The 20032-nt window shown below is 34.5% G+C and overlaps 1 protein-coding gene and 1 pseudogene across 2 annotated transcripts in view; both read right to left on the bottom strand.

Moving 5' to 3' along the window:
* LOC121795994 overlaps window positions 1–4234 on the bottom strand; it is a 59236-nt gene extending 55002 nt beyond the window's left edge. For both annotated transcript variants that reach the window (XM_042194682.1, XM_042194681.1), the window contains exons 1-8: window positions 4029–4234; window positions 1323–1540; window positions 1124–1229; window positions 954–1052; window positions 812–871; window positions 613–691; window positions 322–469; window positions 78–201 (exon numbers count right to left, since the gene is read on the bottom strand). In XM_042194682.1, the coding sequence (XP_042050616.1) occupies window positions 78–201; window positions 322–469; window positions 613–691; window positions 812–871; window positions 954–1052; window positions 1124–1229; window positions 1323–1540; window positions 4029–4214 (1020 nt within the window). In that variant the 5' untranslated portion in view covers window positions 4215–4234. The remainder of the gene's footprint in view (window positions 1–77; window positions 202–321; window positions 470–612; window positions 692–811; window positions 872–953; window positions 1053–1123; window positions 1230–1322; window positions 1541–4028) is intronic.
* A 3827-nt stretch (window positions 4235–8061) lies between these two features.
* On the bottom strand, window positions 8062–12490 carry LOC121797006 (annotated as a pseudogene).
* Window positions 12491–20032: the final 7542 nt, after the last annotated feature.

A 20032-nucleotide genomic window follows, 5' to 3' on the forward strand; every position in this document is an offset into this window, starting at 1 on the left:
GCAAAAACTGGTTATCTAGCTACCAAAGTTGATAGAAAATATTTTTAATGGATAAATTATGATTTAAAGTGCGAAACCTGGACATTGTTGAGCCAATACGTTATACAAGCATTGTCATTGCTATCTCCAAGAACATTCCTCGAGCTCCATGCCCCTTGGACTTTTGGCATCAAATTTTCGTCATGGTGAAGGAAAATATCACTGTAATACAAGTTCAAGAGTAGAAGTCGACTACTGACTTTAGAGATTAATCATAAGAAAATTATTATACTACCATCACAGGGAAAAGTTTCATAAGATAAAGATTATCATAGAGGAAACCTGTAGGAATATTGAAAAGCACCAAGTATTCTTGATTCATCGTATGTCGCCTGTTCTCCTAAGATGTTTAGAGCATCTGGAGGATGTGCTGAAATTATGCACCCATCATATTCTTCTTCCAATCCATCCTTGTGTGTAATAACACAACCTGCATCATTCTTTTGTTACACTAATGTACAAAATGTAAGCTCATATTATTAGAATGATCAATATATTATTCATATGCTAAGACTTCAAATAACAATAAGGTAATGAGAGAAAACAAGGACAAGTGTTTTGACGCATACTTACCCTTGTCATTGGTCAAAACCGAATATATTTCAGAACTGGTTTTGACTTGGCAGCCTCTACTTTCCAGCTCTTTCTTAATCTGGTAATATATCATATAGTAAAATCTTAAAAGAATCTATTTACATTTAATATCTATGAACATGCCTTGTTCCTCAGATGATATTTCTAGATTAAAGAATCTGAGGAACTCACTACCTACCCCATCGACATAACTTTGTGAAAGCCATTTTGGTGTAAGTCGTTTAGTGAGACCAAGAAGCTGCAGGAAAGAAAATCTTAGCAATCATTTTGATAGAAATATGTTGTAATATGAACATTCACTAACAAATACAAATGTCTACCTCAAGAATGTCTTGATTGCACAAGAATGAAAGTGTTAAATAGGCAGAGAAGGTCATCACTGCTGAGGAGCATGACCAAATTGCAGCACAAATTGGAATCTGGAAACAAAAGCATAATTGAAAGTCATTGCTTACATGACATGGACAAGTATGATTATCAATTGTCTTACAAGAAAAGCTTTCTGGAATAACTCAGAGTAACCACGTGATTGGACAAAGTTCCCCAATGTTTCGTTCCGGTCAATATCTGGATTGTTATTAAGCTCTTCAATATAACTGCAATTGGTGGACACATACATTGAACAGAGACTTGAAAACGAATTAACTCTAATACCAAAAGAGGCTCAGTGTTGCTATGATAATACTTACAGAGAAGCGTTGTCTCTGAACTTAATGATTTCCCTCATAATTTTCCAAAACAATGGATTCAACACATTCTTCTTCTGCGCAAAGATACTTGAAATTCCATTTCCAGTACCCCATTCGAATCCTCGGCCTTCATCCAAGCTCACAGAGTATGAAGTGTCGGAGACCTCGCTATCAACTCCAACACTCTCAAATAATTCCATCACCTCCGGATACATTGCCTGTCCAATAAACGAATTACAGGTAACACCCACACACACAATTTTGAAAACATTAAAGAATGCTTTACTATCTTCACAATCTTCTACTATTATGTATGAGTTCAACTCAACAGTGATGATAAACTTGGATTCACAACAAATGGAACCTTTTTGCCAGCAATCCTAATTTGGTCAGACAAAGTATTTAGTGGAGAAAACAAGTGTTTCCAGCTTACACCAAATCTTCCAACATCAATCATTCCAATAGCAATAGTCCTATAACAACAAAAGCCGCATGCAGTTGAAAATTTGAGAACAAGAGAAGATGAGGAATCACAAGCACATTCCATGCCCAGACAGTAAAAAAACGTGGTTTTTTAAAATTCCGGAAAGGCCGAATAGGAGAGGGTCAGTCTAAGCAAGGATTCAAGGAGTATCAACAGTCAAGCATTTCGTCGAACAACAGATGGGCAAACATCCAATGATTAGTTCTCGAGATCCGGTGCTCATTTCATGCTCCATATAGATTATGGCATGTATAATTATCATCGTATGTATAGATGTTTGCAGTTGATGATTTCAATAATATGACCAGTCCCTTTTTCCCATATTGATTCTACTGTGCTATTTTCGTAACACTTCATAACAGTTCGTTGATGCTATTGCTACATTGTTAGCCTACTGTACCTCCTCAAGTAACGTAAGACAGACAGAGATCTCAATGCAACCCGAAACCCATGGGCAGCCCAAATAGCCCGATAAAACTAGTGGGTTAGGCCTGTAATTTTGTAACCTGAACAAAAAAATGGGCTAAAGGGGTTGACCCTAATGGGTTGGCGGGTTAAACGGTTGGCCCGAATGGGTTGCGACTTTTAATAGAAAATTATTAAGTTTTAAGGATTTTTTATATTTTTAAATTTCATGTAACACAATCAATAGTCTTCTTCAATCTTCATTCTACATTTTTCAACTCGATCTCATATTATCAACTTTCAAGTTCCATCTCGACTCATTATTCCATCGTCCCACCACCAAAGCCAATCAAGACCAAATTAAGAACTAACACATCAAAATCTCAATATATTTATCATTTTAATAATGATTCATATAAGATATTATTTTAAATTTTTATAAAGAATTAATTATGAACAATACCAAAATAATGACACGAACATAAGCTTTAATTCAAATTAATTAATTTATTTTGATTTATCTTTGTTTATGTTGTAGTTGATCAAGATGAAAAGTTTCTCTCCTACTATTATTTAAGAAAACTATAAAAATTTGAAGATTTTTTATGATTCTAAAACTAAGAATAAAAAAATTATCTAAAATTGAAAATCATATTATATAGTAAAATTTTGACACAAGATATTATTTTCGAAAGTTTCTAGGCCGAATAGCCCGATGGGTTACCCCGAAACCCGACGGGGTAGGGTTAAAAATTTATGACCTGAAAAGTTCATAACCCGAATAGCCCGCACCCAAATAGTCCGGCAAACCGAACGGGTTAACCTGATTAACGTCCTAGACAGAGAGAAAAGTAGTATATAAATATTAATAAGGGTAATTTGGCGAAAAAAAGCATAAAATTTGGTTAGATTTTTGTCAATAACGTGAAAGCCAAAAATCATTTTCTTGCAAACTACCAAAAGGTAATACCTTTAGTATATATGAAAATAGAATACGCCCTATAAATAAATGCAATCCTCTAATTATTAAAATTAATTATTATGTAAATGATAATTATTATTGTAATTATAAATTATTTATTAAATATTTGATTTCCTTTTATTATTTGATAGTACTATTCATCTCATTTATAATTTATTACTCCATGCGTTTCATAGTAATGGATGCATTTCTTTCCGGCACGGAGATTAAGAAAAATGTGTGTAATGTATTAAAGAAAAAAATTAAGTAGGAGAGAAGAAAAAGTAGAGAAAATAAAGTAAGAGAGAGAGAAATGTAGGTGAGAAGAAATGTGTTGACTTTTACTAAAAAAATAAATGACTTCACTACTATGAAACGTACTAAAATGGCAAAATGACTCCACTACTATGTAACAGATGGAGTATAAAATTAATACTATTTTTAAAAAAATATTTATTCCTTAAATATTCACTAACTTTTTTGTATCTATTTTTTTATAATTTTTAAAATTGGTGTGAACTAAAATATCCGATGCTTGTGTATTATGTATAGTAGTATATCAGAGAGTCGGAAGGCACACAATTGTACAGATTTTGTTTTACTAATGTAAATTTTTCTTTGATAATTGATTTGAAATTTAGTTTAAACTTAAAACAAACACAAAATGTTGTTGTGCACGAGCTATTGTAAATACTAGTTCTATCTACAAAATAATTATAGCAATAATTATTGCCACCTAATATGTGATTTTAAGCTTAACTAGTTGACATGAATATAACATTAAGGCGTAGAATGATTTTCTCTCCTCACGGAAAAAATAATAATTTGAGTTTTAGAAAGCCAGAGAATTTGGTACCCGAGCAAAAATAGCAAAACCAATATCAAGAAGAATGCCATCAATCGTAGTCGTCTTGGCTTGGCCGCCTAAGCTCGTCTCCTTCTCATGTACCACCACCTCCAACCCTTCTTTCGCCAAAACATACGCCGCCGCCAGCCCGCTTACGCCGCCGCCTATGACCGCCACTCTCATCATCTTTGACATTGATCTATATAGTATATTACTTAGCTTCATACATTAGATATTTATCAGTGAATTTGAAAAAAGAAATGTCATTTTTTAAGGAAATTGCTACATGCATTAGGAACAAGTTCATTTTGCTAATGCTTACCTCGTAGTGAAGTTGTATGGTGAGATTAGAATAAAAAGTATATTGGAAAATTTGACAACTCCTTACATAGTTGTGTCGATTATATTCAGATTTATAATATGCACAGTATTAAGTTCTAGCTATTTAATTAGCTATAATTTCCCATGACAGCTAACATTTTTACTTTTTAGGTAAATAGTTGTATCACGGCCAAACTCATGGTCTTCGCCATTGATTTATAGTACTACATACTAATGTAGTATTATTTTCACATTTATTAGTGGATTTGTGAAAAAAAAAACTATAAATGTGTTGTTTAAAGGAAATATCTATATATGTTATGAACAAATTCTTAGTGCCAAATCAGAATTTTGCTAAGTACATATAATGTTTACCTTATAATCAAGTTGTATGCAGTAACGGACGCATAAAAAAATTGTGGGAGGGGCTGCACTATTACATACTTCCTTCGTCTGTACATCTTATATCCTTTTCCCTTCGTGCGGAAATAATGATCTCATTTTACTCTTTTATTTTAATAAGTGGACTTTACATTCCACTAACCCGTCTCAATCACAATTTATTACTACTATAAAAGTATAATTTATATTCCACTAACTTTTTTCATCACTTTTTATCATACATTCTTAAAATCCGAACTGAGTCAAAGTAAGACGATTAATTACGGATGAAGAATATATTTTTTAGTAATATATATGAAAAAATATTACTATTAAACAAAATACTAATCCAATTAAATAACTCAAAATTGTTGTCCTAGTTGTTAAAAAAGACTAATTTCAATTATAAGTACCTCAAACTCTAATTCTAAGATAAAAACTCTAAACCACCTTACACTTAAAACAAATAAAAACCAATTATTTATACTGTATAATTTAAACTACACGTCCAGACATGTTTTTCATATTTCATTCTTAATATTCAGAATAAAGTAAATATTAAAAGTTATAAAAAACAAATATTTGCATAACTGAATTGTAAAGAAAAAATAGAAAAAAAAGGAATTAAAAAGAGTGAAAATTTTAATTTATAATATTAAACGCGTAGAAACCTTCTATCCACTTATTAAATTAAATAATAAATTCAATTTTAAGATGTAATCGGCATTTTATAAAGTCGTGCTATTTTATTCAGTCAGAGTCGCACTAAGAACTAAAATTATCACTAGTTATTTTTGGGGATTTGGGCCATCTTCTTCCCCAAAACAACCATTTGTATCTCAATTAGCATCTGCAGATTTTGAATTCTCAGATCCAGTTTAGTATTGTAATCATTAATATCAAGTGATTTAGTGTTCAACACCATTGATTTAGGAAGGGCAGTAGGATAAAAGGAAAAAATAAGTTTTGGGAAGGGCTTAAGCCCCTCCATGGCATTTACTGTGTCCGCCACTGGTTGTATGATGAGATTGATACAAATATTTCTGCAATGTTGAAGATTTCACCACCTCCTTATAAATAGTTGTGTCGAATGTATTCATATTTCAATAATATATAGTACATAATTAAGGTGTCTAGCTGCTTAATTAGAGTATATTTCCGGGGATATGTAGCTAACATTTAGATTCAACAAATTAATTAATTAAAAATAGAGTACAGGATACACTGAGTTAAGGTTAATACATCCTCTCGATCTCGATGATTCCAATGACGAGTAGTAAATTATCGATTTTCATATTTTATACCATACTTGGTAGTTCGTACTAGTAAATATAAGGTGTGACCATATGTTAGCTATTGTTATCTCATCTATGCACATCACTAGAACGGCAATAGGTTTGGTATCCACCTATTATTATTAATTGACACTTATATAACTGTCAATTAATTATATCCTTGAACCTATTTAAATTTATGTACATAAGTATCTAAATAATCAAACAGAGTTATTACCATATGTTGCATTTTTCTCTGCTTATTATTTTGCGCAGAAAATCATGTTTTAAACAAGTTTCGTGTTGTTTAAGCTCGGGCCAGACACATTTTTTAGAATAAACCCGACTCGTGAAAAGTTCAACAACATACAATTTGAGCCCGAGTTCGATAAAAAAAAATTATATGCAACTAGTATTTATTTTTATTGTTAAAACTCAAAATCATAATCAAAACTTAATTGTTTAATAAATTTCTTAATAGCTCGTGCTAAAAGTCGTGCCAGTAATAAATTGAATGAAAAACTTTCAAATGTAGTACTCTAAAAGATGATTTGGTGGTTCTTCTATAATGGAGAAGTTTATAATACATCCAATAGGGGTGAAGTGTGAATGCTAGATAGAAAAGTTTTTCTCCAAATTTATTTTTTGAAGTTAATTTTATCTACCTTTTTAATTCTATTTTTAACAAATTAATGTTCCAGTAAAAAGTAATATGAGGATTTGATCTACGCATAATGATTTTTATTAGTAGTTTATAATATTATAAGCTATTTCATTAAAAATTATAATTATCATTTAAATTATATTTTTTTACTCATGGTGAATCCTAAATAAATTAGGTATTAATCGGCTATTCGTGTATATCTGTTGCACGATAAATCCTTAAATGGTACTGCCCTGGTCCCCATTAAATGTCTCATATTTCCTATTTGGACGGTCCCGAATAAATGTCTCATTTCACTTTTACTATTTTTAGTAAATGGACCATACATTCCACTAACTCATTCTACTCACATTTCTTATAAAACTAATATATAAAACTGGTATCCACATTCCACTAACTTTTTCCACTCACTTTCAAACATTTTCTTAAAACCCGCACCGGTCAAATATAGGACATTTAATGGGGGCCGGAGGGAGTACTACTACCTCCGTTTCGCCTTAACAGGCATTTCATTTTCTGCAGTCATTTTGGGAAAATAATACTCCATCCGTTCCACTTTAGGAGTCTCATTTGAGTTCAACATGAGTTTTAAGAAATATAAAGGAACATTGGTAAAAAAGATAGTGGAATGTGGGTCCTACTTTTTATATATTAATTTTATAATAAAATGTGAATGGAAAAAGTAAGTGGAATGTAGAGCCTATTACCATTTATGTTATATTCCAATCGGGACACCTAAAGTGGGACATCCTAGGTGTTTTTCTTCTTATTCCCCACAAAAAATTGCGTTTTAGGCATAAAAAATCGGGCCCGTCGAGTTTTACTCGGCCGGGTCAACAATGGGATCGAAAATGACCACCCGGGTGAAAGTTTCTGTTTTTCTCACGCTTTGTGGAAGTCACCCGTCTGGGTCAAAGTTACGGGGCCAAAATGACCAGCCCAGGTGGTATTTTCTGGAGAACGCAATGTTCGTATAACGGTCATAACTTCTTCTATCGGACTGCGATTGAAGCGTACGAGGTACCCACGCGAAGCTATTTCAGAGACAGAGAATGATATGCATTATGGACTGATTGGACTTCAAAATCACCAGCAGAATTGCCTCGAACTAAGGCCGTTGCACATCCACATATTTTGTACCCTTTTCTAAAAAAAAATTTCTGTCATATTTTAACAAACATGTCAAAATACCAAAATATAGAAATGTAGCCATAATCATATCAAACAAAGACAAAATATGATCAAAATCATCCAAGATGACTCTCTAAAACCATGCAAAATCAAAGTATGTCAATATGACTAATAGAACTGGCACATTTATACTGATATCATATAAAGTTACAGTTTAAATGCAGTACATGAAGAAAAAAGAGTATACTGTTTAGACAAAAATTCGTGTGCATCACCCCTAATAAAATACAACCAGAGTTCATCGATCTACAGTTAGAGTTTATATATCATAACTGGGATCTATTATTTTAACAAATGTAATATTATTCCAAAGAACAACATGAGAAATCAGTTGACCGAAGGCAGAAGGTTGTATGGAACACTCCCAAATGCAGCCACATCACCAGGCCGAGTGAATACAATCTGCCATTAACGAGATATAACAAAACATCATATACAAGATTATTCTGCCATTAATACTATGTTTTTTAGGTTTGGGTGCCGGAAATGCTTGTCAAAATATCCAATTTTCACCTTTTAGAATATTACAAATATAACAATGTCATCTATTCATTATATCATCCTTAAAACAAGTCCGTTTCATCAGTAAAACTGTTCTGTCTTAGTGGCTGGAAAAACTAGGGGTGTTCTAAGTGCAGAAAAAATGAAACTATTTAAACATCTTAAATTGCAAATTCGAGTGGCTATATATATTACCTGATAATTCCCGACAATGCAATATTTGAATCCGGCTGCAGCATAGTCAAAATAGTATTCCCACGTTCGTATGAATTTCTCGTCAAACCCGAGAGCCAGAATCTGACTAACATGAGAGATAAGTTTCATAATTTCAAAACATCATAAAGAATTCCGAATCATGCAAATAATATGATAATATTAGCGGGTCAGACAGGTTTGAAACATTTAGAAAACGACTCCACCTTGTGATCTGTAGCAATTTAGACACACTTGATATTTCTTGGTGAAATTTATCAGTGGAACAATGTTGTTTCATTGCTGAAACAGTTGGCCTTGTCAAAATTCATACTTATCAATAGTTTGCATGATTATTGTAAAGATTTAAAGGCGGTGATTTGTTTGACGACTAACCACTAGTATTTTTCAATTCAAAGGTGAAATTATGTTATCTATCAATATGGTTTTATTCCTATTTTAATGTAAGTTTGTGTACCTCTGGTGTTTGATGAAGTTGTGCCGCCAAACCCTGAGGGTCTCATAGTAATGAGTTCCTATTTCTTCTAGGTTCACCACACTGCACAAAATTACTTTATTAAAATGGTGTAGCTGTGATTTACCTATGAAATATATCTATGAAAAACCATAATGTCACCTGAGTCTGGATGCTGCAGCATTGTAGATATTTATCCGTTAAGAGAAGGCAGACATCCATCATGGAATATGTATTCCTGACCGAATCCTTAACTGCGTCTCCATTCATCATATTTCTCATCAGCCACTGCAGTGAACTAAAGAAAACTCGAGCAGTTTTAAAGCTTAGAACCCACATCCTAACATGATGAGCAATGAAACTGAAAAAATAGAAAGTTATCTTCATTACCAAAATGTACGAATTACCTGAAGAATAAGAATACCGTTTTTATCTAAATAAGATTCGCAGCATATAAAAAAGTCGTCCATGAATTCAAGACCAACGTGTTCTATCATCTCAATGAAAATTTAGCATGAGAAATAAATCATATATAATCAAAAACTTGAGAATGATAAATCACATAACAGTATAAGAAATTTATCAAGCAACAAAATTTCCTTATCATACACATACCTGTAGGCCTGCTTCAGCTGCTTTCGATTGAGCATATTGCAGCTGATTTTGGGACAAGGTAATGCCAGTATATTTACATCCTGTTTTTCAGACAACTTCAAGTGCAAAAGTTCCCCAACCACACCCAATCTCGAGAATGTGATGATTTTTATTGATTCTTGCCTGTTAAAGATAATTTAGTGTACGGGTTATTATTAGTACATTGACGAAGAAATGAATGAATGAAGCTCACCTTTTCAATCAAGATATGGATTTTTCAGAGCTGTGCATTCTTCAAGTCCTCACCTGGATTCTTTAAGACAAGTAATATATGATTGGCGTTTCATTGTATTGTACTCCATAGATACAAAGCCTATCAACAGACCTACTGAAATTGTTAGCAATACCTGGTATATTACGCAAGAGTACATCGTTGTTTCATCCATGAAAAGAGAAAAAGAACTCATTACTCTGCAAAAAAATAAAAAAACGAAATATGATAAATATAAATTAATAACTAAGGTAATCCATCAAATCATTAGGCGGATGGTAGAATGCTAGCTAGATAATTATGCGAGGCTACTTAAGAACTTAATTATGTAGAACAAAGTAATGATATATTAGACAAAATAGAAGGGCGGTTGCATACTTGTGAAAATAAATGAACATTACATTCTATCACATCTTATGTATTACCATAGATTAATCATGCATATGTCTGAACCGCTTACTAGGTCAAAATGCTGCGAGATGTTATTGCGGGCCTGGGATAGGGTGTTCTTCCTGGAAACACGCTAGAAGAAATTTTTTCCAGAAGCCATTACAGAAGTGTGAGAGAAATTTGTCCACCATCCCCTAAAGATACCAGCAAAGTAATATTCTCATGTTTTTCATTTGCCAACTAGATGACATCAAGATAAAGTTGATACTTGATAAACACATACTCCCTCCGTCCCATGCTACTCGCACTTTTCATTTTAGGCCGTAAATTTGGGATTGATTTTTTTGTGTAATTAAAAAAGAATTTTAGGTGTAATGAGACATCACTTAATAAAAGAGCTCTTAACTTAAACAAACATATTAATTAAATGCATTAATTCTAACTTAAATTATAAATAGTGTAAGGACTTTGTGACGAGCCGAAAAGCAAACGTGCGAGTAGCACGGGACGGAGGGAGTACTATATAATTTGAATTTTTGTTGATTTATACTACCTTCCTTTGTTCAGGTTTGAGGTATAATAATTAAGTTCTGCATTTGCAACAGTGAGCTGAAAAATACAAGTTGAAAAAAGTGTATGTTAAGATAAATAATAGCCGCAGAGTTAAAATTCACCGAAAGTAATACATATATTTTAGATCCACTATCATACCAGAAGAAAGTTAAGAAGTCCTTCATTTGTGTCATGAAAGTAAATGTCACCATCAATATAGGCATCAGCAAAACCTAAATCAGACCCTGTTGCAACCTGTGATAATGATATTTAGTTTGATCCACCAGTACCGACCCAAAAATTTACTATTTAGGTGCAATAACCTAATTTTACCTTCCAATAGAATTGGGGTTTGCGAACTCTCAAAATGACTTTTAAAGGGCTCTTTTTTCTTGTACCTTCAAAGGTGAGGATTTCACCTCCTTCTTCAATCAAACTGTTATAGGAAAGCCAAAGGTGGAGAATAAACAGCTAAGGATCAATATCTAAGATGCAGTATTGGAAACATCATGATACATTGTGAAATCACTAGGAGCTCACATTAGACATCCAGTAGCAATAAAGCGTTGAAAAAACCTAGTAACTAGAATATGAGCCCCACTTTCTAAAAAGGATGGAACCATGCACGTTGGATTTTGTGGAATAGTATAATGTTTTCGAATCAAGCCATTTGCAGCAAGTATGCCTGCCTGCCGAGATCAAATCATGTTAACAGAATGAAAACTGCCCCAACAAAGCAGGAAATTTAGGGTCAAAATACTACAATACCTTTATTCCATCTTCAGGGAAGCCATAACCTTGAAGTCAAAAGTTTGTAATCCCAACGATAATCATTAAGTCATCAATTACACACAATGATATAACATAATTGGACTGCCTAAAATGCTTCTAAGGATTTTGAGTGCACCTTGATATGCTCCGCAGAACCATAGTCACCTCTTTCCTTGGATAAGATTGAGCTCATGCAAAGCTCTGAATGCAGTAACTGAAGGTACTGGGAGGCTAGTTGACCACTTACACAATGTCTTTTTAGGTGTTTGAGGTGGATTTAGAGTCAAGAGAAATGGAACCCCAGATTCACTAATATTCTGTGTCTCAATTGAAAACAGGAACCACGGTAAAATGATTGTTTTTTTTTCTTCAATGGTGCAACATGTTGAGTTATTAAACTCAATTACTTCAAGATTAAGAAAAGTGATGAAGTAGGTGCATCACCTAGTTATTATACGTGGATGAATTTTGTTTCCTCATGGCTACATGAAAGCCACATACCATATTGATCATTAGGAGGTGGATTTAGTGGATAACATTTGTTATCTTCTATATTAAGTAATAGGTGACGTAGTGTATACATATATGATAGCTAGTAAATTTTTCCCTATAAATAGCATAGTTGTGTTTTGTAAAATTATCAATTAAGAAAGAAAAGAGAAGTGATTGAGTTAAGAGAGAAAGAGTCGTAGCTCAAGTTAGAAAGAAAGTGAGAGTTTTTGTAGTGCTGATGCACTTTTGAGTGTATTTTGTAATCCTTTTGTGAGAAGCTTATAAATATTTATCCTCCATATTTCATTCTTGTTGAGTGCTCCTATATTTTGTGTGTCTAACATCCAACAAATCTGGTATCTAGAGCCACTCGATCCTACCTATGGCGGCAACGTTGAACATGGTTCAACCACAGATTCCCAAATTAGAGAAACACAATTATGGGAATTAGAGTATTCAGATGCGAGTCTTGTTGCAATCACAAGAGTTGTGGGATATTGTTCAAGACGGCTACACCGAACCTGCCTCCCAAGAAATCAAAGATGCCCTGATGAACAACCATAAGAATGCCCTCAGAGACGCAAATAAACGAGACAAGAAGGCGTTGTTCAATATCTATCAAGGTATTGATGAAACTACATTCGAGAAAGTAAGTGCAGCCACCACGTCAAAACAAGCCTGAGAGATTCTGAAGAATTCTTTCACCGGCGTTGATAAGGCGATACGAGTTCGACTCCAGATCCTACGTGGCGAGTTCGAAAGTTTGGCCATGTCTGAAACGGAGAGCATTTCAGACTATTTCACAAGAACATTAGTTATTGTGAATCAAATGAAACGGCAAGGAGATAATTGAAAATGTTCGTGTCATTGAGAAAATTCTTCGTTCATTGACGTCGAAATTTGAGCACGTTGTTGCGGCAATCGAAGAATCAAAAGATCTCAACACTATGTCAATCGACCAGTTGCAAAGCAGCTTGGAAGTCCACGAGCAACGCATGAAGAAAAAGACCACTCCGTCACTTGAGCAGATGCTACAAGCTAAGATGTCAATACAAGAAGACAAGAAGTTTGAGCCTGGGACATCACGTGGCGGATACAACCGAAGTCGAGGCCGAGGTCGAGGCTATCATGGCCGAGGAGGGCGCAGCCAAAATTACCATTACGAAGGAGGACGTGGCCAGAATTACAAAAATCAAGGAGGACGTGGCCAAAATTATCAAAATGAGGGAGGACGTCAATATTCCACCTATCGAGGCAGAGGTCGAAATTCTTATGGACAAGGAGGACGAAGAAGAGGACAATACAAAGGCGGTTATTCTCAAACCTATAATCGACCAGGGTTTGATAAAGCAAATGTTGAGTGCTATACTTGTCACGAATTCGGGCATTACAGCTATGAATGTCAACAGCCGGAAATACCAGATCCAACCAACAAGTCCATTATGCCGATGGTGGAGACAATAATGAGCAGGTAATTTCAACCTCTCTTTTTACTCATAAAGGACTTGAGGGTGATCAGTGCAACACTTGTACTTGGATACTGGAGCTAGTAACCACATGTGAGGGAACAAGGAACTCTTCGTGGAGCTGAAGGAGACATCTTATGGGGATGTTACTTTTGGAGATTCCTCCAAAGTAGCGGTGCAAGGAAAAAGTAATATCTTGATTAAGTTGAAGAATGGAAATCATGGCTTTATATATGACGTCTATTATGTGCCTGCCATGAAGAGCAATATTTTGAGTCTTGGTCAATTGCTGGAGAAATGATTTAATGTTAGTATCAAGAATTCTTGCCTTACTATCAATGATGCTCGTGGTAATTTGGTTGCCTGTGTGAAGATGTCCAGAAATAGATTATTTGCATTAAATATGAAACATGATATCTTGAAGTGCATGAATGCTATTGTTAAAGATGAATCGTGGTTAAGGTATTTGCGTCTTGGACATCTGAATTTTGGTAGTTTGAAGCTTCTGTCCTCAAAGAATATGGTGAAAGGCTTGCCGCATATTGATCATCCTGAAGAAGTTTGTGAAGGATGCATACTGGGAAAACATCACAGGCCAAGTTTCTCAAAAGAAATGAGATGGAGAGCATCACGCCCGTTAGAGATCGTTCATACTGACGTTTGTGGTCCCCTAAAGCCTATTTCTACTGAAGGTAATCAGTATTTTCTAACTTTCATTGATGATTATTCCAGAAAGACTTGGGTGTATTTCTTGAAAAGGAAATCTGAGGTGTTTGATATTTTCAAAGAGTTCAAAATCCTTGTTGAAAGGCAGGGTGAGAACTATATTAAAGTTCTCAGATCCGACCAAGGAGGCGAGTTCACATCCGATCTGTTAGAAAAGTTTTGCAAGGATCATGGAATCGTTCACCAACTTACACCTGCATATACTCCTCAATTGAATGGCGTTGCTGAAAGGAAGAACCGAACAATTCTTGATATGGCGAGGAGTATGATCAAAGGGAAGGACTTACCTCGAGAATTCTGGGCTGAAGCTGTCGCAACAGCAGTATATCTCTTGAACCGGTGTCCCACCAAAAGTGTTCGCAACATGACGCCCGAAGAAGCATGGAGCTCGTTCAAGCCCAGTGTTGCGCACCTGAGAGTTTTTGGCTGCATTGCCTATGCCAAAATTCCTGAAGCTCGAAGAATCAAGCTTGATGATAAAGGTGAAAAGTGTATCTTCGTGGGATATGGAGATCGAGTAATGGGTTACAAATTGTATAACCCACTCACAAAGAAGGTGATCATAAGCCGCGATGTGGTGTTTGAAGAAGATCAAACATGGAGCTGGGAGGATAAGAAAGCTGCAAGCTCGTCAGAAATTGTACCTGATCAGCAAGAAGATGCACGTGAAATTGAAGAACCAGAGTCACCTACATCATCTCAAGGTCCAGGTGGAAGGCCTAGAAGAATGCGCAGTCTAAATGATATATATGAAGCTACCGAAGAAGTTGATGAAGCTGTGGAGGAAAATGTGAATCTTATTTGTTTTTATATGGATGTTGATCCTATTGCTTATGCAGATGCTGCGCAAGACAAGAAATGGAAGATTGCAATGGATGAAGAAATCAATGCGATCGAGAAAAATGATACTTGGTCGTTGACAACACTGCTAGAAGGCCGAAAAGCAATTGGTGTGAAATGGGTGTTCAAAACAAAGAAAAATGCCAACGGTGAAGTGCAAAGGTACAAAGCGAGGTTGGTGGCGAAAGGATACAAGCAGAAGGCCGGAATTGATTATAGTGAAGTCTTCGCTGTTGTTGCTCGTCTTGAGACAATCAGATTGTTTATCTCGTTGGCTGCCCAATATAATTGGAAGATCTATCAGCTCGATGTGAAGTCAACTTTCCTAAATGGTTTTGTTGAAGAAGAAATTAACGTGGAGCAACCTGAAGGTTATGCGAAATGAGGAGCTGAAAATAAAGTTTACAGATTGAAGAAAGCTTTGTACGGGCTCAAGCAAGCTCCACGCGCATGGAATTCCAGAATCAATGAGTATTTTCTGAAGAATGACTTTGTGAAGTGCCCTTTCGAACATGCTCTATACTTGAAGAAAGATGTTGCAGGTAACATGTTACTCCCTCCGTCCCCCAAAATTCGTCACCATTTGACCTGGCACGGGTTTTAATAAATGTAATAGAAAGTGGGTTGAAAAAGTTGGTGGCATGTGGGTTCTACTTTTATATATTAGTTTTATAATAAAATGTGAGTGTGAATGAGTTAGTGGAATGTAGGGTCCATTACCAAAAATGGTAAAAGTGAAAGGTGACAAATTTTTAGGGACGGACGAAAAAGGAAATATGTGACAAATTTTCAGGGACGGAGGGAGTATTTGTTTGCCTATATGTTGATGATCTAATCTTTACTGGAAATTGTGAAGCAATGTTTCATAAATTCAAGAAGAGCATGATCAAGGAGTTCGAGATGACGGACATTGGTTTGATGGCACATTTTCTGGGAATTGAGGTAGTGCAAAATGAAGATGGGATATTTATCTCTCAAAGCTCTTTTGCAGAACAAATCTTGGAGAAATTCAAAATGGAGTCCTGCAATCCTGTTAACACTCCCGTGGCGATCGGTCAAGAATTGAGGAAGCATGATGGTGAAGCAGAGGTGGATCCAACTTACTTCAAAAGCCTCGTTGGAAGTCTAAGATATCTAACGTGCACTAGGCCTGATATTCTCTATGGAGTTGGATTAATCAGCAGATACATGGAAACTCCTTCACAGTCTCATTTGAATGCGACCAAGAGGATTTTGTGCTATATTAAAAGTACGCTGAATGAAGGTATACTTTATCCCTCTAATCAAGAAGTTAAGCTCGTTGGTTATTCGGATAGCGATTGGGGAAGAGACTTGGATGAAAGAAAGAGCACTACCGGCTACTGTTTTTACATTGGAGGTGCTGTCTTTACTTGGTCGTCAAAGAAGCAAGCTATAGTGACACTCTCAACATGTGAAGCCGAGTATGTTGCAGCAAGTTCAACGGTGTGTCATTGCATTTGGTTGAGAAATTTATTAACTTTTCTGGGATTCACGCAACAAGGCCCGATAGAGATACATGTTGATAATAAGTCTGCAATAGCACTTGCAAAGAATCCAGTGTTCCACGAAAGAAGTAAGCATATTGATACTCGTTATCACTTTATTCGGGAGCACGTGAACCAAAATGATGTGGAGTTAGTGTACTGCAAGTCACAGGATCAAATTGCTGACATTTTAACGAAGCCACTAAAACAGGATGTCTTTAGAAGATTGAAGTTCTTACTCGGAATGAAGACCTTGAAGAATTGAGCTTAAGGGAGGATGTTGAGTTGTTAAACTCAATTACTTCAAGATTAAGAAAAGTGATGAAGTAGGTGCATCACCTAGTTATTATACGTGGATGAATTTTGTTTCCTCATGGCTACATGAAAGCCACGTACCATATTGATCATTAGGAAGGTGGATTTAGTGGATAACATTTGTTATCTTCTATATTAAGTAATAGGTGACGTAGTGTATACATATATGATAGCTAGTAAATTTTTCCCTATAAATAGCATAGTTGTGTTTTGTAAAATTATCAATTAAGAAAGAAAAGAGAAATGAGTGAGTTAAGAGAGAAAGAGCCGTAGCTCAAGTTAGAAAGAAAGTGAGAGTTTTTGTAGTGCTGATGCACTTTTGAGTGTATTTTGTAATCCTTTTGTGAGAAGCTTATAAATATTTATCCTCCATATTTCATCCTTGTTGAGTGCTCCTATATTTTGTGTGTCTAACATCCAACACAACATTCCAAGGAATAAACTTTCATTTTGTCGCGATTAATGCAAATTTATGACAAAGCCAGATTGTTTCTTGTTACAGACCTGGAGATTGTTCATCCAATATGTTATAAAAGTTGTGCCATTAGTAGTTCCCCGAAAGTTCCTTGATCCCCATGCTGCTCGGAGTTTGGGCATTAAATATTCATCGTGATGAAGAAAAGCATCACTGTAGTAAATTTGAAGAATTCAAGTGGATTCATGATTATAAAGAACCACATCTTATTTCCCAAAATACTTAGACAGCTGATAGAATCCATTTCTAAGGCATTATTTCCATAAGATAAGATAATGGCCTGAGAGTAAATCTCTGCAACTGCATAAATGCTCTTTTCTTCTCAAAAAATATATTCAGCCATGCTTGTATGCCATAAAAAGTTAATATCCTTTGCTACCAGAGAAGAATGATTTCGCAGAAGATAGACAAGAGATGTTTGTTGACACAGGAAAAAGAGTGAAGAAACCTGGAGGCATATTGAAAAGCACCGAGTATTCTTAGTTCATCATATGTCACATGTTTTCCTAAGATCTTCAGAGTATCAGGGGCATGTGTAGCAAAAATACATCCACCATATGCTTCTTCCAAGCCATCTTTACACGTAATAGCCCAGTCTGATGATTTTTTGCCCATGCTCAAAATGTAAAGCTCATATTTATAGAATAATTAGTATAGCATTTTTCCAAATTGACATTAAGATATAGTGCATCATCACATTATATAAATAAATCAACTTAATTTTAACTTTGTTTTATTATTGTTTAATGAATCTGGTTTGGCCCTTTATTCAGCTGTGATTTATATTTTGACATGTCTGTTTGAGAAAAATTTGGAACATAAAGTTCTCAACATATATGTTTTATGAATGGATATAAGTATGATAATCACAGAATTCACTTTATAAGGTTGTATTTAGAAGTTAGACTATGAATAATGTTTTCATATTGTCAATATGTTACTATTATTTATCTGCTAACAAAAATAGATAAAAGAAAACAAGCAAAATAGTTGTGTTTTGGCATACACTCACCCCCGTCATTGGTAAAAATTGAATATATTTCAGAACTGGTCTTCACTTGACAGCCTCTACTTTCCAGCTCTATTTTAATCTACTTATAAATCATCAAGTAAAATGTTATAAGTCTATTTAAGAAAAGTGGCAAACACTTAGGGTGCGTTATCATTGGTTGCAAATTTATAATGGAAAAATGTGTGGAGAGAAAAACTTATCCCTTTAAATCCATTCTTTCTTTACCGTCTTTACCTGTAAAAAAAGAATTTCACCTTTTCACATTCCTCATTTTCACTGCTTCACACCACTAACTCAAGATAACATCGGAGTGAAAATGAGGACAGTAAGGGTTGTTTTTTATTTTTTTATTTTTATTTCATGTATTAAAAGATTATTATCTTCTCTATCACGATAAAAAAGAACCCTATATATGCATAATTAATAAACCGTTAAAATTAAATAAATAACGATATTATAGATATGTCAAAATTTGTATAAATAAATATTTTTATAATCCATGCATCTATAAAAGGGGAGTTTTTTAGAAATTTAGATGAATGCCATTATAATAAAATTAAATTTATATATTATCTTTTGGCATAATTTTAAATTCTATACAGCAGTTTTCACTTTTCATATTCAAGTGCAATTGAATGTTTATGCCAACATGATTGCATATACTCCTCATCAACTCCAAGTAAGACAATAATCGGTCAATTAAATTCCAAGTAATCTATCAATTATTTCTTGTAAGTTACTACTTTGCATTACTCCCTTATAATTGCAGCAAAAAAGTTGGGAAAGTAAAGAGTTTTTTTTCCTTCGGTGATAATTGGATAATTGAAAGTAAAAAAGTGTTGAAAAATATATTGAAAATTCATCTTTATATTTATTGAAATGAAAGTAATAAAATTGGAGATATAGAATTTTAAGAATAACTATTTTAAAAAAAATAATAAAAATGTTATTACTTGGAGATAAAAATGAAAGTAATAAAATTGGAGATATAGCATTTTAAGTAATAAAAATGTTATTTTAAATTCTACTGCATAATTGGAAAGTGAAAATGAAAAGGTTTTAGAAGCCAAATTGATTAATATTATCTTTGTGATGAAGCTAAAATGAAAATCTCTATAAATAGCAATCAACGTGAACAAATTCACTTAATCAAATCTTTGTGATGAAGCTAAAATGCAAATCTCTATAAATAGCAATCAACGTGAACAAATTCACTTAATCAAATCTTTTTACCTTAGGATTTCCTTTGTACATTGACCTATAAAATTCTGGGCTTCTGGCAGCCAGTGGGTTAAGGCCTCCCCCTTAACGAACTACTGTGTACCCTGATTGAACCCCCTCACAAGACGACAGGCCGGAGTGTGAGGGCCGCCAAGGCGACGGAATCGCCTTTTTTTGCTGCAATAATATTCCTAGGTATCCGACATAAGTGGGAGTTTATAAATTACATTGGTGGCGTGCGAAAGCGAGATCAACTTGATCAAGTGGCAACGACATTTGCTAACTGATCCATCCGGTTCAGTTATCTCTTCCATATAACTTGAATAAAAAACCGCATTTTCGCCAGTCCGCCAAAATGGCACCGTTGCCGGGGAAGCATGGTGT

This window comes from Salvia splendens, chromosome 3 (assembly GCF_004379255.2).
Source record: "Salvia splendens isolate huo1 chromosome 3, SspV2, whole genome shotgun sequence".
Classification (NCBI taxonomy): Eukaryota; Viridiplantae; Streptophyta; class Magnoliopsida; order Lamiales; family Lamiaceae; genus Salvia; species Salvia splendens.